Source organism: Heptranchias perlo, chromosome 31, assembly GCF_035084215.1.
Source record: "Heptranchias perlo isolate sHepPer1 chromosome 31, sHepPer1.hap1, whole genome shotgun sequence".
Taxonomy (NCBI): domain Eukaryota; kingdom Metazoa; phylum Chordata; class Chondrichthyes; order Hexanchiformes; family Hexanchidae; genus Heptranchias; species Heptranchias perlo.
The window spans coordinates 15,541,098-15,567,837 of NC_090355.1; the positions used below are offsets into that span (position 1 = coordinate 15,541,098).

The 26,740-nt window shown below is 42.0% G+C and overlaps 1 protein-coding gene across 3 annotated transcripts in view; it reads left to right on the plus strand.

Moving 5' to 3' along the window:
• The window catches only part of LOC137300399 (syntaxin-binding protein 1), a 116,238-nt gene that overhangs the window by 8,192 nt on the left and 81,306 nt on the right, over nucleotides 1-26,740 (plus strand). For 2 of the 3 annotated variants that reach the window (XM_067969479.1, XM_067969477.1), the window contains exon 2: nucleotides 4,996-5,073. In XM_067969479.1, coding sequence (XP_067825580.1) covers nucleotides 5,037-5,073 — 37 coding nt within the window. In that variant the 5' untranslated portion in view covers nucleotides 4,996-5,036. Of the gene's footprint in view, nucleotides 1-4,979; nucleotides 5,074-26,740 lie in introns of those variants that run through there. The other variant, XM_067969478.1, reaches the window with a different exon arrangement.

Here is a 26,740-nt window from a genome sequence, read left to right on the forward strand (position 1 = left end):
ACAGATAAAAACTAACAATTCAGTCCGCTTTAATTACACCTTGAACGCTTTAAAATACACTTTTCTTTACTAAACTGATCCCAGAAACAGAACAAAAATTAAGAGATTAACTGATATACAAATCTCTAAAAATACTCAATAAACCTTCATTAGAAGGCTCTCTCTTGCAATGCGATCTTTACCACAAGATGGTTAGACCCTGGTTCCTGGGTTTCTTACATTCTATTTTATGTCTTGTTATGGGACGTACAGTATACATTGAATTATAAGGCACATATGGTTTTTGCCTTCCAAGGACTATTATATTAATATTATAAATATTTAATATATTGTATTGTACTACTACCACAATCAATAAACATATCAAACACTTCTACAAAATTATTATATAATTATAACAAAAATAATAGCTTTGCATACTAATGACTTGAGCTTGGACTGCATATATTAATCAATATTATTGAATTTAGGTCTCATCTACTCACTATTATTATTTATAAGAGTGACACATGATCCTTTTGTTTTACTTTCTTTTGCTTTATATATTTTACAGACCAAATAATCCTTTCAGCTGAGATTTTTTTTACTCCCTTTAGCACTCTTTGACAGTGGCCCATTGCATAGTACAATTTCCTCAGGTGACATCCTCCAGTCTCCAAATGTCTTTTTTTTCATCGAATCATGGAATGTTACAGTGCAGAAACAGGCCATTCAGCCCATCAAGTCTGCATTGGTGTTTTTCTCCACATGTGCCATCTTGTCTATTCTTCTGCTCAATTCTCCGTACTCTTTAATATTCCTCTTTTTCAAGCAACTATTCCCTTTTAAAAGAATTTATAGTCTCTGCTTCAACAAGGGCTTTTGGCAGAGAATTCCACATTCAAATCACCCTCTATATAAATATATTTTTTTAACTTCCTCTTTAATTCTTTTTGTGATGATCTTAACTTTGTGCCCTCTCATTATCATCTTTAAAAGCAATGAAAACAATATGTTATTATTTACCTTATTATAACCCTTCCTAATCATCTTGAAGACCTCAGTCAGGTCACCTTTTAACTTTCTCAGCTCCAGTAAAAAAAGCCTTAACTCCTGGCACTGGCATGATGGGCTGAATGGCCTCCTTCTGTGCTGTGTATCATTCTACGATTCTGAGATCTCTCTCCATAATTGTCACCGTTCTTCCCTGGTAACATCATAGTGAACCTTTGCTGCATCTTTTCCGTTGTTTTCGTATACTTCTTATAATGGGGTGCCCAAAACTGAACTCAATTCTCCAATTGTGGCTGAACTCAAATCTTTGACAAGTTCAGCGTTATCTCCTTGTTTTTGTATTCTATGGTTCAAGATACAAAACTGAATATTCCACTTGCCTTTGTTGTGACCTTATCCATTCACACACTACCTTTATTTTGTCCAACTCGCTTTATAACTTTTGAGCTGATACCTCTGATTGCTCTGCCCCATCTAATTTGGTATCGCCAGAAAACTTGATCACTTTGCATTGAGTCTATGAGCTTCGGTCACTTATGTAAATGAGAAACAGTAGTGTTCCCACCAATGAGCCCTGGGGAATACCATACAGTACTTGCCCCCCCACCTGAACTAACTCCTCGAAGGAGAACTTGTTGCTTTATCCCCTTCAACGAGATACTTATCCATTCCCATGGTTTACTCTGAATCCCTAATATTTTGTGTTTGAATACAAGCCTTTCATGAACGACTTTGTCAAATGCCTTTTGAAAGCCCAGGATTTCCACAACCCGCTTGATTAAGAGATGTTCAGAAGGTTGGTCAGGCATGATCTTCCCCTTCTGAATCCATGTTGGCTACTATTTACTAGGTTGTTATTATACAAATACACCTCAAGTTTATTCCTGACAATTGATTCTATTACTGTAGATGGGATGGAGGTGAGATTTTGTCAAAATTCATTCTCAGGATATGGGCATCGCTGGCAAGGACAGCATTTATTGCCAATCGGTAGTTGCCCAGAAGTTGGTGGTGGGCCTTCTTCTTGAACCGCTGCAGTCCTTGTGGTGAAGGTACTTCCACAATGCTGTTGGGTAGGGGCTTCCAGGATTTTGACCCAGCAACGATGAAGGAATGACAAAATATTTCCAAGTTGGGATGGTGTGTGACTTGGAGGGAAACTTGGAGGTGATGGTGTTCTCATGCACCTGCTGCCCTTGTCCTTCTAGGTGGTGGAGGTTGTGAGTTTGGGAGGTGCTGCCGAAGAAACCTTGGCAAATTATTCTGCAGTACACACTGCAGCCACGCTACAATGGTGGTGGAGGAGTTGGATGTTTAAGCTGGTGGATGGGGTGCCGATCAAACGGACTGCTTTGTTCCGGATGGTACTGAGCTTCTTGAATGTTGTTGCAGTTGCACCCATCCAGGCAAGTGGAGTGTATTCCGTCACACTCCTGACTTGTGCCTTATAGGTAGTGGATCGGCTTTGGGGAGTCAGGAGGCAAGCCACTTGCTGCAGGATACCCAGCCTCTGACCTGCGCTAGTAGCCACGTCATTTATGTAGCTGGCCCAGTTGAGTTTCTGGTCAATGGTGACCCTCAAAATGTTGATGGTCGGGGGTTTGACGGTGGTAATGCTATTGAATGTCAAGTGGAGCTGGTTAGACTCTCTCTTGTGGGAGATGGTCATTGCCTGGCACTTGTGTGGCGTGAATGTTACTTGCCTAGTGGCATCAGCTGAAGCCTGGATGTTGTCTAGGGCTTGTTGCATGTGGTATGATGAAGTGTACATCCACTCCCATTATTTTAGGGCACTGGACCATTGGGAGTTGATGGTAGCTGCCAGTTAGGTTCCCAATAGGTAATTAGAGGAATCCCTGATTAAGTAAACATCGCAAGGGGGTTATAAAACCCAATGTTTCAGATCGGGGCAGACCTTTAGGGAGGTGAGGCACAGGTTTGGAATAAGTGTATATTTTGTTTTTGTGAACCTACAATAAAAGTGTTCAGGAGCACTGAACTGCCTTTAGTTGATTAGGTTGAATTGGTGGCGAGAATATATTTTTTTAACTTCCTCTTTAATTCTTTTTGTGATGATCTTAACTTTGTGCCCTCATTGCTTTTAAAGATGATAATGAGAGGGCACAAAGTTAAGATCATCACAAAAAGAATTAAAGAGGAAGTTAAAAAAATATATTCTCGCCACCAATTCAACCTAATCAAGGGGTGACACAAGTACTGGCCATCCTGACACAGGTGGTACTTGATCACAGTGGGTATGGACTGCTTCATTATCTGAGGAATTATGAATGGAGCTGAACACTGCAATCATCAGTGTCCCATTTCAAACCTAATGATGGAGGGAAGGTCATTGATGAAGATAGTTGGGCCTCGGACACTGCCCTGAGAAACTCCTGCAGTGATGTCCTAGGACTGAGATGATTGGCCCCAACAACCACAATCATCTTCCTTTGTGCTGGGTATGACTCCAGCCATTGAAGAGTTTTTCTGATGGTCCCGATACCCTGCAGTTTTACTCAGGCTCCTTAGTGCCACACCCAGTTGAATGCTGCCTTGATGTCAAGGGCAGTCACTCTCACCTCACCTCTGGAATTCAGCTCTTGTGCCCATGTTGGGACCAAGGCTGTAATGAGGTCCACAGCTGAGTGGTCCTGCTGAAACCCAAACTGAGCATTGGTGAGCAGGTTATTGGTGAGTAAGTGCCATTTGATGGAACAGTTGATGACTCCTTCCATCACTTTGTTGATTGAGAGTAGGCTGATAGGGCTTAATTGGCCAGGCTGGATTTTGGTGATTTTCCCCACAATCTGTCTCATGGTGGATCCTGTTTCCTGTCTGCCGCCCCCACCTCCCTCACCATCACTACCACACACACATACACAATTATCGGATTTAATTGATTCTGGAGAACTGCCTCAATGCTTTTTGCAAGACCTGTGGTATTTGAAAAGGAAACTTATTGTCTGGGTGGATGTTTGGTGAGATTGCACCTGGAGTATTGTGTACAATTTTGGTCTCCTTACCTAAGAAAGGGTATACTTGCCATAGAGGGAGTGCAACGAAAGTTCACCAGACTGATTCCTAGGATGGCGGGATTGTCGAGAGATTGAGTAGACTAGGCCTGTATTCTCTAGAGTTTAGAAGAATGAGAGGTGATCTCATTGAAACATACAAAATTCTTACAGGGCTCGACCAGGGTAGATGCAAGGAGGATGTTTCCCCTGGCTGGGGAATCTCGAACCAGGGTTCACAGTCTCAGAATAAGGGGTAGGCCATTTAGGACTGAGATGAGGAGAAATTTCTTCACTCAGAGGGTGGCGAATCTTTGGAATTTTCTACCCTAGAGGGCTGTGGAGGCTCAGTCATTGAGTACATTCAAAACAGAGATCGATAGGTTTCTAGATATTAAAGGCATCAAGGGATATGGGGATGGTGCAGGAAAATGTGTTGAGGTAGAAGATCAGCCGTGATCTTGTTGAATGGTGGAGCAGACTCGAGGGGCCGGATGGCCAACTCCTGCTCCTATTTCTTATGTTCTTATGCCCATGGTCTGATTGGCTCATTAACATTCATCGTCCCAATAAATATTAGGAATCTTACAACACCAGGTTATAGTCCAACAGTTACACATCGTTCGTTTATCCTGTTTGGTTTATATTGCGTAAATCAGTCCTGAGATGTGCAATAATTATTTGGAAGTTCAAAGTGTCCAAATCCCCCCATGTGGCGGCCCCCTCCCCAGCCCATCCCATCAATATCATTCGAGCACACATCCCCGCAGATGAAATTAACAAATATGAATGTACTTAATTTGTAATTTCACGATTCTGTTTTTTTCCCTCTCTCTCTCCCCCCCCCCACCTTTTTTTTTAGTATTCATTGATAAGACAGTGCCGGAACCGCCGAATTAAAATCGTTGAGCAGTGTCCCGGTAGCTGGGTAATACACCGAGGAATTGGCTTTCACCCGTGACGTGGTTCCTTTTATATCCCTTTCCTGCAGTCAGCTGATTGGAAAAGGACTGAGAGCGAGTGGAAGACATCATGGCACCGATCGGGCTAAAAGCGGTGGTTGGAGAAAGTAAGAGCAAGCGTTCTTCGCTTTATATTTGGAAAGAATGTTAAATGGATGGAAACAGTGCGTAGTTTAACTGGAATGGGAGTGCATTGCTGCCGATTATATTGTTTGCTTGTGTGATCCATGTAGACACAAATCGTGTCCAATGCAGATGCACGGAGGGATGAGATTATGGGATGGGTTTGGATACTGTCTGATCGTTGACTGTACGAGTAACCATGCAATCTAAACCAAGCCGAAGCACGATACAGGTCGTTGTGTGTGATATTTAGGCTTCTGTAAGCTCGACTGGAGAATTTTGTACAGTCATTCATTGTAAAACAGTGGGTGGTGCATAATGTGCCTTTGACAAAGGTTGGGTACGTCATGTGTAATCCCCTCCAGGGATAGAGCAGCATGTCTGCCAAGGGCTGTATTTGTGTGTACATTGAGAATGGTTTCGGGTTTGAGGGAGATCAGTCTGAGCACATTAACTGAACAAAACGCCATCCTTTCCCCCCCGATTAAGCGCACTGCAGTGAGAATAACAGTAGATGTGTGTGAGAGAGGCAGTGTGCTTCATGTGCCGTGTACTCTCGCTGTCACCTCCTTGTGAAATAAACGCCCACCTCTGGAATAAAATGTCTGCGTATGAAATAGCAGTTTGAAATAGAAAAAGCACCGACCTGGTCCTAAATAAAGGCAATTATGGGCTGTCTGCGCACAGAAAGCCGAAAGATGACGGTGGTGTGGTGTGATCTGACCGTTCTTGTGGGGCGACACCCAGATGATTTACACGTTTCTTTCTTAATCACCTGTCGGTGTAAACCCACGCCAGACACTCAGCACTGCAGCAGATTGTAACACGGCGGCGAGGCTCTTCGCCCTACCTATGAATGCAGTGATTAAAATATAGATTCTACTTGAAACGCTTGTGGGCGGTGTCTGTTCCTCAGCCCCCACCCCCCCCCCCCCGCCCCTTCTGCCTTGTATCTGCTGGTCGATTCTTCATAGACGCGTCTGGAGCTGACCAAACCTGGCCCCAGAAATGATGTGGACGCGGGATTGTATTTTTGACTCGTGGAAGGATGGGCGAACAGCTATGGGAGAGTCAGTTTATATATACAGTATCTGACATTCGAGTACTCGGTACTGGTGGGGAAATATTTATAGTCACCTTGAGGTTTGAGTGATGGTGGTGGAAATAATATTATTGCAAATTAGTTAAATTAGATACCACTTCAGTTGGCCCCTTTAATTTGGAACCATAACTTTCATCGCAGTCAGGGGACCGCATCTCCTCACATCCACAATGGACCAAAACATATGGCACTTTACACTATTACAGTAAGATTAAATACTTTGCTAACTGTGTATCAGTGAACATTCGGCTCCTCCCATGGGCTGAAATTTCTTTGATAAACACATTTCATTCATTCTAGCGAGAGAGACGCTATCTCTAGCATCTCTTCAATTCTTCCATTTAATATTAGGGGTTTAAGAAAAATTTAACATCCAGTGCGTATCATGTTTTTTTGCGATTATCTCATTTGTATCTGAGTAAAGCAATTATTAAATGCACAATGTGACAGGAAAACTGGACTTTGTCCTTGATTTAAGAGTCGGTTGTGATGCTCTCCAAAGAACTTAATTAAAATCAGTCAACCGAAGCTATTGGTTAAATTCCAGGCTTTAGACACACAGGTGACCAGAAGAGATCGCACATTCTGGTATTTGCATAATTTGTTCAGGGTTTTTATTTTCAGTCTTTACAAAGTAATAATCAGTTAAACACTAAATTTACAATATTTACCCCTCGTCAGTGGGAGCCGGGATATTTTCATTTCCACGTGAATAGTCTAGGAACTGGCGGGGCGCATTTATATCTCCACACTGAGAATAATATGAATGTTTGCTTTGAAATCAGAATTTAAACACATGGTAAGCGCTGAATGTCACGAGCAATAATTGAGATGTGATAATTACAGCTATTCTTGAGCACGTATTGGTCACTTTGCCTTTGGTGAGTTTTCTGGTTGCTTTTACTTGTGGAAACATTTATCACGTGTCACTTTAACCATGACACATGCAATGATTCATAATATATCACTCATTCATAAATTACATATTTCACACTCTTACTGAGTATCAATTGGTCGCACTCTCACCTCAGAGACACGAGGTTGTGGGTTCAGGATTTGAGCGGATCATATACTTCAGTGCGGTCCTGAATGATTGCTGCGTTGTCAGAGGTGAGTCGAAGGATCTATCTACCTGTTCACATAGACGCTAAAGGTCACATGGCGCAATTCAAAGTGCTCCTGGTGTTCTGGCTAACGTTAGTCGCTCAACCAACCTCCTAAAACAAATGATCTGGCTACTCATTTCATTGCTATTGTTGGGATCTTGCTGTGTGCAATTTGGCTGCATTTGCCAACATAATGATACTTAAGTAATTTGCATGAAGTGCTAAGAGACATGATAAGGTACACTCCTTAGTTTCGTTTGTCCAGCATGTCACAACGAAAATCAAGGTATGCTTTCCTAAACACAGACTTACCACCGAGTTGGAGGGATCCTGAATTATGCAGTTAGTTATACTCTTTCAGAGCCCTGAGATGGGGTCTGAGAGAAAGAAGAAAATCCTTAAAGTTAAGCTTTTTTTGAGGTGGGGAGGTGAAGGCAATGGCTCACGAGGAGGTTACATCTATGTGTGCCTCCCTTAGACACTCCGTCAATGCCACTCTATAATCAACAAGTAGTGTCCTTTGTTCTTGGTTTGCTACAAACGATCAGCAATCAGGAGTGGAATCCAAGCTTGTTAGAACAGATTTGCATAAGGACAGAGACCAAAACTGGATCAAATATTACAATTTTAAAGAGGGTGCAGGAACTGAGAGACTTGGGGGTGTATGTACACAAATCTTTGAAGGTGGCAAGACAAGCTGAGAAGGCTGTTAAAAAAGCATATGGGATCCTGGGCTTTATTAATAGAGGCATAGAGTAGAAAAGCAAGGAAGTTATGCTGAACCTTTATAAAACACTGGTTTGGTCTCAGCTGGAGTATTGTGTTCAGTTCTGGGTAGCACACTTTAGGAAGGATGTCAAGGCCTTAGAGAGAGTGCAGAAGAGATTTACTAGAATGGTACCAGGGATGAGGGACGACAGTTATGTGGAGAGACTGGAGAAGCTGGGGTTGTTCTCCTTAGAACAGAGAAGTTTAAGAGGAGATTTGATAGAGGTGTTCAAAATCATGAACCATTTTGATAGAGTAAATAAAGAGAAACTGTTTCCTGTGGCTGAAGGGTTGGTAACCAGAGGACACAGATTTAAGGAGATCGGCAAAAGAACCAGAGACGCCGTGAGGAAAACATTTTTTATGCAGTGAATTATTGTGATCTGGAATGCGCTGCCTGAAAGGGTGGTGTCAGCAGATTCAATAGTAACTTTCAAAAGGGAATTGGATAAATACTTGAAGAGAAAAAATGCAGAGCTATGGGGAAAGAGCAGGGGTGTGGGACTAATTGGATAGCTCTACCAAAGAGCCGGTATAAGCACGATGGGCGGAACAGCCTCCTTCTGTGCTGTATCATTCTATGATTCTAAATAATTTTGCTAATTTTGCCCTTCAATTATCCTGAATGTTTGTCAGGCATGAGTTGACAGAAAGTGCAGTCAGCAGTTGTGTGCAGTAACCATGTGTTCTGCCTGTAAGGAAACCAAGAGCAGAGGAGTCATATAGCGCCAACTGTGAATGTATTTTGGGACCGAGTTTGTATTGTAACTGTTGGCTCAGGCTATTCTGTGATGTCTTCAAGCATTTGAGTTACTGTAAATAGCATTGCCTGTTATCACAGGGTTCAATATGTGCCAACTTACATACCAGTGATTTTAAAGAAACTCACAGGACCCTTCCATTCCAGTAGGCTGCATGAGGGTTGACCAATACTAGTTGCTAACTCCTTCAGTGCTGATCTACTTTAAAGGTTGTATTTTTTTCCTGTGACATAATCTATAAAGAAAGATTCTCTAGATCTCAATATTTATTGTGAATGTGCTTCTAACTATGGGAGTTTTCAAAAAATTATTTCAGTGCAGCAATGTGTTGGCATCTTGCCATACAGTGCAGTAGGGTGGGGGGGGTGGGGGGGGGGTGCAGGACTGGGGTTTGTACTCATAATTCACTACATGCTAAGTTTCTGGTCTTAGTCACACCACAGGGAGAAATTTTGTAAAGGGAGGGCCTACACATCTCATCTGAGAGGGAGAGAAAATCAGATGGCATTAATATCAGGCATTGGGCACCCCTTTGGTTGCAGATGGCTTGGAGCAGGTTGCTTGCTCACCCTGATGGTCAGAAAATGATACAGGGTGTGAGGAGGCTCCCTGAAATGTGAAGAAATGCGTATAAATGGGGAATTTGAAGTAGGAATGTTTTATAAATTTGCATGCTTATAGAAAGTTGCAGTATTTTTACTCCTTTTCCCAGCTGAACTTTCCCTGGACCACACGCCACTCCCAAGCTGCTGTAAATGATGCTCTACAGTTGTCCACTAGGAGGTGTATGAGTTGATCGTTCCTTGTGAAGAAGCACTTGGTCCCTGCTCAGCACTTTCATTGGAAGTTGAGAACTGAGCATGGGGGGGGGAAGTCCTGGGGACAGCCCCACATTCCATCAGTTTGACAGAGCACGGTGGAGTTCCAGCACAGACCATTACTACTCTAGGGAGTGGTTCAAGAAAATGGAACAAATGCAACAAAAAAATCATCAAAAGAAAGCTAAATCAGATGAACAAAGTCCGAACTAAGAAAGAAAATTAATATAAGATGGTGAAAGGAATTGAAGACTGGAAGATAAACTGGTTCAAAACTGTGTATCACACATTGAACGGTATTTTCCTTTGTGTAAAGTTAAAGAAAAACTCTTTCACTAAACTTTTATTATAACTAGAGATAGTTTAGCAAAATAAATTTTTTACTCAATTTACATTCAGTACACCTGCCAAATTCTTTGGTACAATACTGTGGTAAATTATAGTGCAAGCATTACAAATGGCACATTTTCAATATTTAATGGACTTCGCCCAGTCAAGTATATAATGCTAATTGTTTCTGGTTTTAGATGATACCCTGGTGTTGAGGGGAGAGGGAAGAGTGCTGTAGAATACTGCAAGTGAAATGTTACAGCCACACATTCCCACTGAATGCTTATTTTATACAATATTATGTAACAATTAAAATAAGGAATGAATTCATTTTTTAAACACCTTACCTATCAAAAGTGTAAGTGCAGACAATATTCTAACGAGGGTTGCCATCCCTCCTGGATTTTCCTGGAGTCTCCAGGAATTAATCTTCCAGAAATTCCCAGGAGAAAAATCATAGGAGCATGAAAAAAATGTATGTTTTTAAAATTTTCTTTGAACACTTTTGTTTATTAGTTATATAGGGGGGAAAATAGGCTGTTTGATGGGGCTGGGCAGTTGGAGGTGGGTGACTACGTAATAACCTCCAGGGATATGTCCAACAAGTGTTGGCATCCCTAAACCTAACACTTGTCAATATGTTAAGTGAATCACCTCTCAAGATGTGGAGATGCCGGTGATGGACTGGGGTTAACAATTGTAAACAATTTTACAACACCAAGTTATAGTCCAACGATTTTATTTTTAATCCCACAAGCTTTTGGGGGCTTTCCCCTTCCTCAGCAAGGGGAAAGGGGAAAGGGAAGGCGAAAGCCCCCGAAAGCTTGTGGGATTAAAAATAAAATCGTTGGACTATAACTTGGTGTTGTAAAATTGTTTACACCTCTCAAGAGGCAAGGAACAGTATCTTGAAAATCCCACCTAGCTGGAATGAAGAATCAAACTCACAGACTGTTTTGGGCCAAAGTACAATGCCATGCAGCAAAGAGACATTGAAGGTAGGTCCACAACTTGAACATAAAGACCAAAAAAAAGTTAGAGGTTGGTTGTGTCACTGTAAGGAATTAAAATGCATGACTGCCTTTGAATTGAGATGCTAAGGACACATTTTAAATCAAACAATGACAAGGCTGCAATCTTCTGCAGGAGGTTACGTTTTTGATCTTTACGTTAACTCATGAAGTTATCACCCCACCTGAACTGTGTCTGAGTGTTTCAACACATTGGATTTTGCTGAGGACATGTTCCTTTTTTTTCCAGTTTCTTCTCTGCTGGAGCTGCATCCATCCTGTACTTCAGCCAAGCGACCATTCCTCATGTGTGTGCTCAAACAGTGATGCCATGAGGCTGTTGAGCTGCAGGGGAAGTTGGGGGTGGAGGGGCGGGAGGGGAGTTAAGCATGCCATTCTCCTTACCTAATATTCACACATAGACACTTTCCAGCAGCAGTCTCTGACCAAGAGGGGCCACCTTGATTGATTTTTTTTTCCCTTCGCAAGCTTGAGGTCACTAAATGCCATTACAATGTTCCTGCTGCTGCTCTGGCTCAGATCAATTAACTCAACACAGAGGAGGGATTGAATAAGTGACCCTTCAGATATGTGTGGCAGTGTAACTTGCGACAACATATGGGTGCCCTGAGGAAACTATTAAAATAGCAGACAGAGTTGCTGGTGGTGACGTTATCAAAGTCTGCAAATGATGGGACATGGTTTCATTTATTTTAACTATAAATTGGATGACAAACATTTCTACAATGATCTGTCCAGCCACAATTATGGTACAGCTCTAAGTTAATAGGTAACAAGGGGTGAGTGACAAAGCACGAAGGGGTTCAGCTGATGTTGTAAACCACAAGCGAAGCCTGGTGAATTTCCCAATGTCACTTGAACCCAGAGCTATATTGTTCTTTGCAATTTGTACAAAATTAAATAATTATCAAAAGAAGAAATTTGAACTGGGAGAAGAAATAGAATTGTGCAGTGAGGAACAGATTGGAAGAACACAATGTAACTCATACTGAAGTGATAATGGGCTGATTTCCACTGGGCAGGTGTTAAGGGCTTATTACTACAGGAGCAGGTACTTTCCACGCCCAGTAGTAAATCATGTATTAATGTAAAATTGACAATTGTGAAAGAACTGAAATAGAAATGGTCTCCCTGTCACCAGCAATTAATGGGTTGTTAGTTGCTTAATTTGGCCAGCCTCACTAATGGAGATACAGTATTTAGCATCTGCCTGTTGATATATTATGTACAACAGTATTTCTTACTTATTGGGATAAATTTTTCCAGCAAGTGCTAAATTTACTGCCAAATTTCTGTATCTGTTTAAATTGGTGGTAATAAAAAGGAGAACCATTTTTCCTCTGATGTCCACATTTGTAATAAAGAGCAACCTCAATAGGAGAAAATAGGGATCTATATGTGTGTGTGTGTGTGTGTGTGTGTGAGCCTGCAGAGTGCCCACTCCATTCCTAATTGTACATTTTTGCAGGAAAAAGTAGAGATGATAGGAATATAAAAACACGCAAGCAAGAGCCTTCATACATTCAGATCTTTACCTGGCAACTTTTGCTTTGCTTATGACAGAAATATGGAAATCACAGACTGAGGAGGTGGGGATGGGATGACAGGTGCCGTAAGTCAGTGCACGCCAAATGAGAATTTAAAAAAAAATCAGCCACCTTTCCCCCAACACCATTTAAATGTAAGACTGGCTTCCTGAACACTGAAAACAAGAGCCCAGTGTGCATTTTTGTGGAACATATCTTGCTTGTGTGTTTTCATGTTTTTTTTCATTCATGGGATGTGGGCGTCGCTGGCAAGGCCAGCATTTATTGCCCATCCCTAATTGCCCTTGAGAAGGTGGTGGTGAGCCGCATTCTTGAACCGCTGCAGTCTGTGTGGAGAAGGTTCTCCCACAGTGCTGTTCCCATCATTTCTACTATTTCTGTAAAAAGGAACAATTAGGAATAGAGTGGTAACTCAGCAGGCTCATACACACATAGATCTTCATTTGCTTCCATGGGTGACAGCCCTTTATTACAAATGTGGACATCAGAGGAAAATGGTTCTCCCCTGAAGACATTTTTGCCACCAACTTAAACAGATATAAAAGTTTGGCAGTAACTTTAACACCCACTGGAAAAATCTATCCCAATAAGTAAAAATACCATGTCTTTGTGCACAACATAGTAAAGGTATGTCACAGGCAGCAACTATCGTCATTAGTGAGGCAGGACAGAGTAAGCATCTAACCAACCATTAACTGCTGCTAATAGGAACACCATTTCCACTTCAGTTCTTTTGCAATATTGCCAGTTTTAAAACATTTCGATTTACAGTGTCAATGTGTCACATTGAGGGAGAAATTCCTCTGTGTGCTATGTGTAATAAAATTGTAAAACCATTTATAAAGAATGCTAAACATAAAAAGAAACAAATACAGAACTTGCATTTATATAGTGCCTTTCACAACCTCAAGACATCCCAAAGTGCTTCACAGCCAATGAAGTACTTTTGATCTCTTGGCACTGAAAACAAAGAAAATACTATAAATGGAAATTTAAACAAATAAACCTAAATAAGTAATGCAAAGGCCTTGGGGTAACAAAAATGTATTCAGGTAATCAACGCCCCCACACATGTCGTAGAAATGTATCTGTCATTCTGCTAGAAGCTTTGAAACTGCAGGCCCACATAAACTGTCAGAGTACAGATATTCGGCCAAATGTTTGGACACTTCATCTGTAACACTGGAGTGCCTGCAAGTGTGTTAGCAATTGAGGCATCACAACAGAAAAAAAATGTGGGATGAAACTAAATATTTTGTGTAGATAGAGATATAATCCGGACATGGACACCACAACTCCTTTTCTCGCAGACTACCAAAAAGATGAGGAGAAATCAGACACATATCTAATAAACACCTTCTCGCTGTTTAGATTGGCAGGAATTAAAGGATCCCAAGTAGATTGTTATTTGGCTGGTACACTTTTTATTCAAAGATATATCTGTTGATACCTTTGCTGCGATTACTTCAACCGTGGATGACAGTTGCTTATATCATAGTATAGTATGCTTCTTCCCCATAGCCCTGTAAATTTTTTCCCTTCAAGTATTTTTCCAATTCCCTTTTGAAAGTTACTATTGAATCTGCTTCCACCACCCTTTCAGGCAGTGCATTCCAGATCATAACTACTTGCTGCGTAAAAAAGTGTTTCCTCATGTTGCCTCTGGTTCTTTTGCCTTAAATCTGTGTCCTCTGGTTACCGACCCTTCTGCCACTGGAAACAGTTTCTCCTTATTTACTCTATCAAAATGATTTTGAACACCTCTATCAAATCTCCAATTAACCTTCTCTGCTCTAAGGAGAAAAATCCCAGTTTCTCCAGTCTCTCCACATAACTGAAGTCCCTCATCCCTCATTCTAGTAAATCTCTTCTGCACCCTCTCTAAGGCACAATACTCCAGCTGAGGCCTAACCAGTGTTTTATAAAGGTTTAGCATGATTTCCTTGCATTTGTATTCTATGCCTCTACAAATAAAGCCAAAGATTCCAAATGCTTTTTTTAACAGCCTTCTCAACTTGTCCTGCCACCTTCAAAGATTTGTGTATGTGCACCCTCAGGTTCCTGCACTCCCTTTAAAATTGTGCATCACTTTCCATGACAAAGGAAAACTTAGACTGGGATACAAACACTAATGGTGCTGGCTTGCAGGGGGACATTAGGTTACTGTGTACTTGGGTGGCACCATTTATTTTTAAAAATGAGGAAGACCAACAAAAACTCGTGAGACTTTTAATTGTGCCACATTTAAATGAACCTGAATCAATCCAATTCGTTCATTTGGATTTGGAGTTCTTTTTGTCTCATCCCTAATGATACATCCCATTTCCACTATAAATTCACTCATGTTGTGAAAATGTTAGACACTCTACGTGACACGAAGGTATTTCCCACTCACACTCTGGCTGATAAAGTATGCTGTCGGACACTAGTTTAACAATCGTTAATGTGCTAGTCTGAAATAATGCTAGCTAAAATAGTGGAGAAGAATTTCAAACAAATATGCATTTGTGTGCGAGTATGTATTATGTATTCGTATGAGAGAGAGCCAACATAGATTTGTAAAGAGTAGGCCATGTTTAACGAACCTAATTGAATTTTTTGAGGAAGTAACTAAAATAGTAGATAGGGGAATGTCTACGGATGTAGTTTATATGGACTTCCAGATGGCATTCAATAAGGTTCCACTTAAGAGACTTAGCTAAAATAAAAGTTCATGGAATTGAAGACAAATTATTGACCTGGTTAGGACATTGGTTAGGCAGTAGAAGACAGAGTCGGGATAATGGATATATACTCGAATCGGAAGGAAATAACTAGTGGTGTCCCACAACAATCTGTGCTGAGGCCTCAACTATTCACCACGTTTATTAATGATTAAGATAATACAATAGAGTGCCATTTTTCCAAGTTTGCCAATGACACAAAGATTGGTGGCATAGTAAGTAGTGTAGATGGGAGCATAGAATTACAAAGAGACATTGATCGATTAAGTGAGTGGGCAAAACTGTGGCAGATGGATTTCAACACAGGAAGTTTGAGGTCATCCATTTCAGACCAGAAAAGGATAGATCCAAGTACTTTTTAAATGGTGAAAAGCTAGGAACAGTGGAATTCCAAAGAGATTTAGGGGTCCATATACACAGATCACTAAAATGTAGTAGTCAGGTACAAAAAAATAATCAAAAAGGCTAATGGAATGTTAGCCTTTATATCTAGAGGGCTAGAATATAAAGGGGAGGAAGTTTTGCTACAGCTGTACAAAGCCCTGGTTAGACCACATCTGGAGTACTGTGTACAGTTCTGGGTGCAGCAACTTCGAAAAGATATATTGGCCTTAGAAGGATTGCAGCGAAGATTCACCAGAATGTTACCAGGGCTCCAAGGGTTAAATTATGAGGAGCAATTACATAAACTAGACTTGTATCCCCAAGAGTATTGGGGTGATTTGATGGAGGTTTTCAGGATTTTCAAAGGAAGTGATGGGGTAGATGGAGAGAAACTTTTTCTGCTGGTGGGGGAGTGTAGGACAGGAGGACATAACCTTAAAACCAGAGCCAGGCCATTCAGGAGATAAGTTAGGAAACACTTCTTCACACAAAGGATGGTATAAGTGTGTAACAGTCTCCCAAAAAAGCAGTGGATGCTAGCTCAATGAATAATTTTAAATCTGAGATTGATAGATTTTTGCTAGCCAAGGGTATGGAGCCAATGCGAGTGGATGAAGTTAGGATACAGATCAGCCCTGATCTCATTGAATTGCGGAACAGGCCCGAGGGGCTGAATGGCCTATTCCTGTTCCTATGTTCCTGTGATCCCACAGTGTAAATCTCAGATGCTATCTGTTCTTTACAGGATGTATCGTTGTATTAGCACATGTACAGTACGTACCTGAGTTCTGAGCATAAACTGTATGACTGCTGGGAAAGAAGAGGCCTTGTGCTTGAGAGTGGAAATATTGGCCCAGAAATTACTGGAGCGGCATATCTCGCAGCGAGTGCCGTGAATTGGATTTTTTTCCCCTCACCCTTCAGATTGTATTATTTTTGTGCCGCAAATTGCTGGAAATGGGAATTGATAACAACAACGTCAATGGGACATCTGGGACCTCCTGAACGTCGGGTCCAATAGTTTATTTCCTTAACCAATGAGATTTAAGGATAGAGAAAGAAACAGAGTGAATGACGGAGATGGAAATTGGGTGAATTAGAGTCAAATTAGATACAGAAAGAGAAATAACGAGGTGGAAAGAAAAATTGGATTAAGAAAGAGAGAGAAAAGAGGCAGAAAGGAAAAGTAAAAAAAAATGTAAAACTGTAACATTTAAAAAACGTCTAGGAACAATTTACTACCTGCAGGAGTGAGACTCCACAGTTTCAATTGTTCTTTTTCTGGGCCTCCAAGGTTGAGTGGCATGTCAGGACCATAAATCACGTCATTAACAGGGCCCTTATGACATGAAATGCCAGTGGCGAGATTCAATCGTATTTATGGTGTAAATCCAGCAATATCTTGACACTCATGGGGAGGTTGATGGCAAGTTCCTGCTTTCGTGAGGCTAACGGTGGAGTGGTGCATTCATCCAGCAATTTATGGCGATTCGCAACTCATGGCATATCTCTCCCTCGCCACAAATTACTGTTTCTTTTAACGCACAAATATTGGCGGGCGCTGTGAACTCGCCATTATTTTTCCAGCAATTTCTGGGCCATTATTGTGCAAAAAAGGGCCGAATACTAAATAGCCTGGGATACACAGGACCAGATTTTTGTCCTCAGTGACAAGTAGAGATACCTTTGGTGGTACATCAGCATGTTGTTGTTGAACTGCATTATGGCAATAAATTCAACAGCAAAAATTTGTCTAAAATGGTTGGGAGAAAAATAACATTGGGAATTCCAGAAAGAGACTGAGGTGGATCTGTTTGTCGATGATCTCTAAGTTTTATAAAGCAATCTGTTAGCTGCAGGAGACGTTCTGCATAGCTTGAGAACACTGTTCAGAAAATTAATAATTCCATTTTCAATGTTGAAGGAGATGGGGAGGACTGATGCAAATAGCTGATTAAAATCAAATGATATGCAAAGAACAGCTCAGACTGTGTTAAGTTCTCAGCAGTTTAGCTGGAGGAAGGATATTATCATCAAAATCTGGGAGCCCTTCGAAGAAGGTGGTAGAGCATTTCGAGACGGAATCCACTGAGGGGTGGAAGGGTCTCAGGTTCGGATGGAAAGCATCAGTCATGCAGAAAGTTCTGGTAAGTTTTGAGTCTGTGAGCACAAGATATTAAATTATAACTGTTTATACTCACAGAATTTTAGACTTTACCTGACACAGATGTTAACGATAGTTCATCATGTAAAATACAGTGCACCTTCACATTTTGGCAACAAAGCATAACTTAATGAAGGCTCAACTGACATACAGACATTTGAAGATTGATTGTTCATTGGCGAGTTCACAAATCATTTGCGAAGTTTCCACTCAAAATTCATGTGTGATGCCAGACTTTTTGTATTCAGAGACAGCAGCAAGGGTGCCACCATTCTGGTTGACAAAAGCGGCGGCCACAGAGCGACAAGAGGGATTGGCATTAGTTCAATGTGACAGAGTGTTAACTTTAATCAAATACATACAGCAAATGCATTCCTTAGTCACCTCGGTCAGTGGTCCATTCTTTGTTTCCACAAGGTTTCTTGAGGTTGAGAACTCCCAGTCCCCATAGGGAGAGCTATTATCTATGACCTATATTGGATGGCAATAAGTACCGAAGTATTATTTGTTCTGCTCTCATTCTGCAGCACTTGTACGTAAATGTTGAGAATACTGAAAGTACACTTTGGGTATATTAATTGACTCTGCACGTCAGTGCACCTCTCTGGAAACGACTCCTTGCCCACTGGACTTTTGGCCAAATATCTGATGATTCTAGGTGCTGAGATTAGAGAATCAGCCTCAAGCCCCAATGTGGTTGGGGTGCCCCATAACTTTTACATAAATACCGTAGAGTCTTCCAGTTCAAATTACTTGGCCCCCAACTCAACACCCAGTAACTTGGAGCCCTTTCCAAGAGCATGGTTAACAGGACACGGTAGAAGTACTTATTAGAGGGAAAACATTAAAATATTATTCTTGTATATATTGTTTCACATAAAGTTGTTTTCCTCATTCCAGTTTTGACTGATTTTTCTCTTCTTTTTCCTTACGTTACATAATTATAGTACTCTGCATACTTGCTGATGATGATAGGTTGTCGGATGTTAGGTAGTGATCAGTAATTTCTGTTTGACTTGAGAAAGCAGATAACTGTTGGGTGTCTTTCTAATGTCGTCTAGTACCCAAATATTGTGAGTCAGTACCTTGTAAATAGAATGCTTTATGTACAATTCAAGCAACACTTGAGCATATGGTTAAATTGAAGCTGAAATCACTGCCATGCGAGGAGTTTTCAATTAAAGGTGCATAATCTTAATGAAAAGTACATTTTGAGTATCCAAAGGTTTCCCCATCCCCCCTCAATCATCTCTGTGTTTCTTTTTTCCACTTCTAAAGGCATGGACTATTGCTGAGACATGGTTCCATAGACACCAGCTGCCCACTGGTACTTCATACAGTGGTCATTCTTCAGATGTGAGCCAAGGTTGGCTATGGAACTATGGAAGGCATGCTGGGTCATAATGCTGTGCAAGCATATCATAAAGACCTGATAACATCTTTGCAGGGACGTACTGAATTGTACTGGCAGACCAGCTGATCCATGTAAGCCTACTTTCTATTCAATAACAGTGTGAGTTGATTGAGGTGCATAATTATAGTTTTGGCCTGTAGGATTCTATATCAGTCTCGTCTTGAAGCCATTGTCACAATCATCCAAATGACAACCCTGTTACTGACATCGACACTCAAATGCTCAGCAAAGGAAGGAGTGAGGTCAGGTAAAGAAACCATCAGTGGATTGGATAATACAAAAACATCAGGGAGAATATTTCTGAAGTCACAACTATATATTCACTGAATGAAAATCTTTTCAATTTAGATAAGGAGCAGAACTGATGGAAGATGTAAGGATTTTTACACATTTGCAGTTAATAGCACCCACTGTCCTTGGAGATCCAACGGTGGCATCAAACGATGGCAGTGGTTCTGGGAAGGCATGTATGTATCCTCACAGCAATGCAGTTACACCCTACAATTTGCACATAGTCATGATAAACTGGCTGATATCATTATAGGGTACCTGGAAGAAGCAGGTAGTATAACACTGAATAGTAATTGTTTTAGTGACTGAATCCAGTGAGGTAAGCTATTAACTATTGACTGTTATTTACAAAGTTAGCTTGTCATTAATAACAGCAGTGACAGAATACGTTTCCAAATGACACCGTACATCAGTTATAACCTGTCTGCTGAGCATCAAGAGCCGGAGGCAATGCCTGTCCATCAGAACTAGGTAATATGGGCTCAGTAAATTTTCTTTTGAATGAATCGCCTCCCCCCAGGTTTGTCAAGTTCGACATCTACCGATGTCTGTTGATGCACTGACCCTGCAGCTCATTCCACCTGTCTGACTGAGATCTCTTTCTACGAGCAGTTTTATTGTGCTGCAATATTTTTGGCACCATTTTCAAGATGATTTAAAAACTGCCATGATTTAATACTGTAATTAGTCATAGGAAATGACAGGGTGGTATACTTGCAGGGATATTTGTCTCGAGGTTAAGACTGTCAATGCGCATAATTATATACAAAGGTCTCATCTTGTAGTATTCATCTGCGAAATACATCTTGTACGCAACCTTTTTAATTAAAAGAAATTTGTAAGCTAAAAAAATAACGATTAGCAACGAGCTGGACTCTACGAAAGTGAATGGTGTTGCTTCCACCTTTCTGATACTCAGCTACAGGAACATGATGGCCTGTTGTGAACCACAGCTCTTCGGCAAACCTAAGACTGAATGGTTTCAATACGCAGTTAGTGGGGCAGAGAGCAGAGGTGCAGCATGCAGGTACGATAAACATGGTGAGGATGGTGGATTCAAAGTGGGAAGATAGCCCCCTTCATTGCAAGTTTTAAAAAAAATATTTTGGGGCTGCCTTTTATTGGAGGAATGAGCCACAGAAGAGTCTTATCCAGGAGAATTCTCTTAGCAGCTAATTCTTTCTCACTTGGGTCTAAATGGTTCCCAACTGGACCGGCAAGTCAGAATGGTGTTTAATATACAGTGGAAAAGTGTGAGCGTCGATGTACTGACAATAAAAATCATATAAATGCCAGGTGAAAATGACAGGAAACTGTTACTGGCTCCCGGGGAAAGCTCAGTTCTTTCAGACCGTTATGAATTGCACTTGTGTCAAAACAGCAAGAAACCATTTTGAAGCCGAGTTTGAGCTGGTGAGTTCTGATGCTGCTGCATCATATTGGGATGGCTACAGTCTATTTTTCAGACACGTATAACACAAGTGAACATGGATATCTTTGTGGATTGCATTCAGCAGAGTTCACTTTCAAAGCTGAGAAGATTGAGCCAGATTGTAAACACTTTGTTTAAAAATTTCATTTATCATTTTGCTGCACCTAAAACAAAGAGGACATCTCCACCTCCTGTCACTATACCTCAAAAACCACCTCATTTAGTCTATAGTTTTTGTGAATCAAAGATAGAGGAAAATACTGAAAGGTTTCAACTGGCCTCCCCACACCATGCTATTTACATCTCCCATAGCCAAATCGCAACCACAGCTTCATTCTTTCTCCCCCTCATCGCCACCCACACCCCCCACCACCACATGCACACTTAACCTCAGCATTACCATCTGATAAAAACTGCTTTTAAAATAAAAAAGTGAGAAGAGGTCTTATGTGCACAAGTACCGTGTGAGTGCCAAAGCATGAGCAAAGTTAAAAGTGATGGGGTGGTTCCAGCCAATATCTCTAGGCACATGGGATTTGGGAGTGGAACTTGTGTGACTATTTAGTTGTTCCATTCTGGGAAAGTTTGAACCTCAAGCTTAGGCCTTGGATGGCTGAGAGTCCAAATGGCTTTTCATGAGGTGGGATCATTAAGCATTCCAGAAGAATGCTGCATTCAGGAAAATCAGTGGGCAAGTCCAGTGTTGTTTTGGAATAACAGGTGATTTTACAACTTAGCTACTCTCTTCCCCCATACTATCTGGATGCTTAAGCTGCTCTGATTGCTCTTGAAAGATATTCTGCTGTTGAAAGTGATGACGAGGGTTCTTTGATGCGACTGCGGAAATTAGCCTGTATTAGATAGGGGGCCTTACCAGAATTATATTTGTCAACCGTTTTTTTTTCGATGGTTTAATATCCCTTGAATTAGTGTGTTTAAAGTATTTGGATTCATGAACATTTATTAAGAGATTGATGGTGGCTCCATGGCCAGTTTGATATCATATCTCATTGGGCCACAATGAATCTCAGCAGCAGAACATGAAATGATTTGCCTCATATTCCAACAATAACTTCTGTCAGATATGGACCAATTCTATGGAATCATAAGCGCCCACACTGAACCAATGAAAAATAAATAACGACAAGACTTTTATACAATAAAACACGGACATTTTTCATTGTTGTATACATAGGAACATAGGAACAGGAGTAGGCCATTCAGCCCTTCGAGCCTGTTACGCCATTCAATGGAATCATGGCTGATCTGTATCCTAACTTCATCCACTTGCCTTGGCTCCATATCCTTTAATACTCTTGGCTAGCAAAAATCTATAGACCTCAGATTTAAATTGAGTTGGCATCTACTGCTTTTTGTGGGTGGGAGTTCCACACTTCTACCACATTTTGCATGAAGAAGTGTTTCCTAACTTCTCTCCTGAATGGCCTGGCTCTGATTTGAAGGTTATGTCCCCTTGTCCTAGACTTCCCCCACCAGAGGAAAAAGTTTCTCTCTATCGACCCTATAAATTCCTTTCAAAATCCTAAAAACCTCAATCAAATCACCCCTTAACCTTCGATATTCCAGGGAATACAAGCCTTGCTTCTGTATTCTCTCCTGATAATCCTCATATTCGCATCCACACCATGACCAGAACCATTACATTCTCACAAGTTGACTGACCGACATCTCATATCAATTGTATAAATATAACACCACCCTGAACCTATGTGGTCTCATGTGTTTAATGAATGTGATGTTAAATTAACTGATAATGGTTTAAAAAGAAGATTTAATTAGTATTTATGATGCTGCATTATCAAATGTAACTGGGGAGAAGTCTCTGATCGATGATTATCTTGATGTGAAGGCATCCTTCCAACACTCGTAAGATCTTAAAAAGTCAGCGCTCCCGAGGTCAGTCAGAGTGAGTTATCTTGAACCTATGCCTGAAGCATACATTATACCACAGTATGCTAATAGTGTATTCACTACTTCAATTGTTTTAATTAAAATTTAACTCTCATGCATAAAATTATAATTTTAACTTTATTGAGCAAACATTCATCACAGGCTGCAGATAAAATTCAGTAATCGTCTGGTAATTTTCATTTTTTTAAATCACAAAATGAACACTGCAAGGTTTATTCGGGGAGAGCAATTTGAAATTAATTGGTGCTCTTTTCTCAAAACATATTGAACAGGTTCAGAAATGGTACAAGGCGAGACTGTGCACCACATTCAGGATACATGCAATAGACCCTGCATAGCCCAATGTCTGCTGCTGCCCTCTGCTGCATATAATTCAACAGAATGTTGAACGACGATTGTGATTTCCATGGTGAATATTTGTATCTGATCTAAAAGTAGTAATGAATGAGCCACATTTTGCAATGGTATTGCTTTCTAATATATTCAAACTGTTTATATTTCATACCATGGCACTGAAACTGATTAAAATGCCGAATAAAAAACGTATTCAAGAAACAAATCAAGACGAGAATCAGTGATTGCAAATTGGTTTTGGTTGATGCCATTTTGTGTTGGAGTCCAGAGACGGGCACCATCTTTCTGAAAAACTGTTCATAATCAAAAAACAAGTTACACCAACACTTGGCACAATGATATTTATAGTGTCAAAAGTCATTATTGGGCCACCAACAGGTAATGTCACTCTAAGAAAAAAAAAGATTTGCCAAACACTTTTGCATGAAGATTATCCCTTTAAGAATTTACAGCCTAAAAATGAAAGGAAAAAAACTGTTTTATCACCCATTTTAAATGATGTAGTATCGGACTGAGAAAATGTATCTGAAGTTTAAACTCGTGTTTGAAAGATCATTTTTATTTTGTGACTGCCGGTAAATTCAGTACGCCGAAAACACTGTGGCACAGATTCTCCGACCCATGCGCTCTTCAAGCGTGGATCCTTGCTGGGATGAACTGACACTTTTATCTTATTATGAGAGGAGTGTCTTTACCCAAAATCTGTGGATTCCAACGTTTGTAACCCAGACAGCAACACCATGCGGCCTTGTGCAGTGATGCAATGCAGCAAACAATCAGTGACATTCTCAAACTTTGTACAGTTTCACAGTTTATAAAGTATCGTCCTGTTGTTGTGCATGAAGACTTGGCTGAAACATATATTGTCTCTTCTGGTTAATGACAGGTTCTAACACAATTGGGTGCACTTAAAGAAGGAGGCTATTCCAAGGAGAATTATATTCATTGTTAGGTACATACCCCCTTTTGTGTCTAATAGCCTTTGTAATTAAAGATTCAGGAATAACCTTATCATGGAGGGATCTCCTTCACAACTGCACAGAGAATATTGTTTCATGAAATTGAGTTATAATTAGGGTTTCTGGTTGAACTGAGAACCTTGCTCTCCCATTTTAAATTGGAGTTATTTTGTTGAAAAAGAATAAATTCACAGTTACACTAGAAGCACTGAACATCGAATACAATCAAAGCTTATTACAGCACAAGAACAAAAGCAAAATACTGCAGTTGCTGGAAATCTGAAATAAAAACAGAAAATGCTGGAAACACTCAGCAGGTCAGGCAGCATCTGTGGAGAGAGAAAGGTTGATGATCTTTCATCAGAACTGGCAGAAGTTTACAGCACAAGAAGGAGGCCATTTAATTTCCTCTTACCCACATTTTTCTTTAAGACCAGAAGAAATCCTCCTGCATTTATTAACAATGTCGTTACATATGTAGATGAGAGGAAGTCAACTCTGGTTCATGTCATGCTTGGTCCTCCAGGCACCCACTTCCCCCCTCAGTCTCCAGCTGTGCCCAAGGCCTAGCTCAATGTTTATTGTATGTGCCCCAGGCTGATTACAATGTGAGGCTGAAACTTAGGGCTCGATTTTAGCGTCGGGTTTCCTGCGGGTTTCCAGCGGGGGGCCCCGAAAATCCCGATATCCAGTCACGTGACCGGATCGCGCCGAGATCCCGGCCACTTCCGGGTGCCGCGTTGACGTGCGGGGCTGCGTGCGCAGGCCCCGCTGGTGGGAATCCCGCAGGCAATTAAAGCCAGCGGGGTTCCACTTGAGTGTACTTACCTTGCTTGTTGAGGTCATTAAATGAGCTGAAGCAGCTGTCAAAACAGGAAGTGTGGGATTTTAGGTTCAAGGCAGTATGTTTCACACACTGGGGGAAACAGTCTCCCTTCAACCGGTCGTGTTCCAGCCAGCAGCCTGTGGCAGCTGCCAAGGTGCACTCCACAGCGGGTGGGAGAGCCCTCACCCACGCAGGAGGTCACCGCGTCACGAAGGGCAACGCCTGCCCGCCACCACCCCCCGCCAAGCCAGAGGACAGACCGAAGTGAAACCGCAGCCCCGGTGCGAGGAACCACCTACCTACCCTGCACAACCCCTCAGACCAACACCTGCCAGATGGGTGGTGCGTTGACATCCTGGGAGGACGAACAGCATGACTAGCCCCAGAGGCCTCGCAGTCCACGCCGTCCACCTCTGACACGTGGAGCTCCACAACAGAGTGCTGTGACACATCCACCTGTACAGCAGGAGGGAGGGCTACCGCAGAGAGAGACGTGTCGCAGAGGGCACTACCCTCCGCACAGGGTCCACAGACCAAGGCGCAGCTCCCCGGACCTCTCTGAGCAGCAGTGCACACGGAGGCGCAGATTCACTCGACATGTAGTCGTGGAGATCTGCAGGCTCTTTCATGCCGAGTTGCTCCTGGCTGGCCCCAGCACCATCTGCTTACCTGTCGCTGCCAAAGTCACCACTGCCCTCCACAACTTCTCCTCCGCATCCTTCCAGGGTGCAGCCGGGTACACCGCCGATGTCTCTCAGTCGTCTGCGCGGAAGAGCCCTGCAAATACACCTGCACCTACTCTGCAGTAACACAATGGGTGGCATCAGTGGTGGGTCCTCATAGTGATACCCAGGAGCGGGCATTATTGGACACAACAGACAGGATTCGCGGAGACATGGCAGTGGTGGTGCCAATATAATGTGTGATGTTTGTTGCTCTGAAATTCAATATAGGTAACACCCATGGCAAACCCTCAGACACCCTTGTGCATCCCCTTCATGCTCACGACACGTTTGCCTTACGCTACCTACTGCACATATGCGATGTGTGCCCTGTGGCTGCAGCACAGGTGGTGGCAGGTTGAGTGAGGCTGGCCGTGAGAGAGATGCACGAGAGGGTGAGTATGGGATAGAGCCATGAGATTGTATGAGGATTGGGTTGCGTGGTAGTGGCGGAATGAGTACTGGCGAGGTGAGTAGGTGGAGGTAAGATGAGGATGGGGTTTCAGTGGGTATGAGGGGTGATGTGACAGAGTAGTGTTGGCGGTGCCGAAGGAGATGTGGGGTGGGGGCAGTGTTGTGGCAGACGGAGTGTAGGGGAAAGACTACATGTTCTCATTGTGGCTGACCTACTGAGGTCATTGGAGCGCCTCCTGCACTGTATGCAGGTGGGCGATATGTTGGTGGTGCAGGTGACCCCCTCTGCCACCTCGAGCCAGGCCTTCTTGGTGGCAGAGGCAGGCCGCTTCCTCCCGCCCGCCGGGTGGAAGATCTGTGTCCTCCCCCTCCTCCTCACCCCATCTGATGATACCTGGGGTGAGGCATCATTAAACTGGGAGCAGCCTTCCCCCTGGGCTGCTCCATGCTGTAATTTGTTCCATTGGTTGCAGCATCTGTCAGTGGAGGACTGCCCCTTTAACTAGAGAGCCTCCAGCTGACAGATCGTACTGCGCATGCGCAGCCCGCCCGACGCGCAGACCAGCAGCGCGG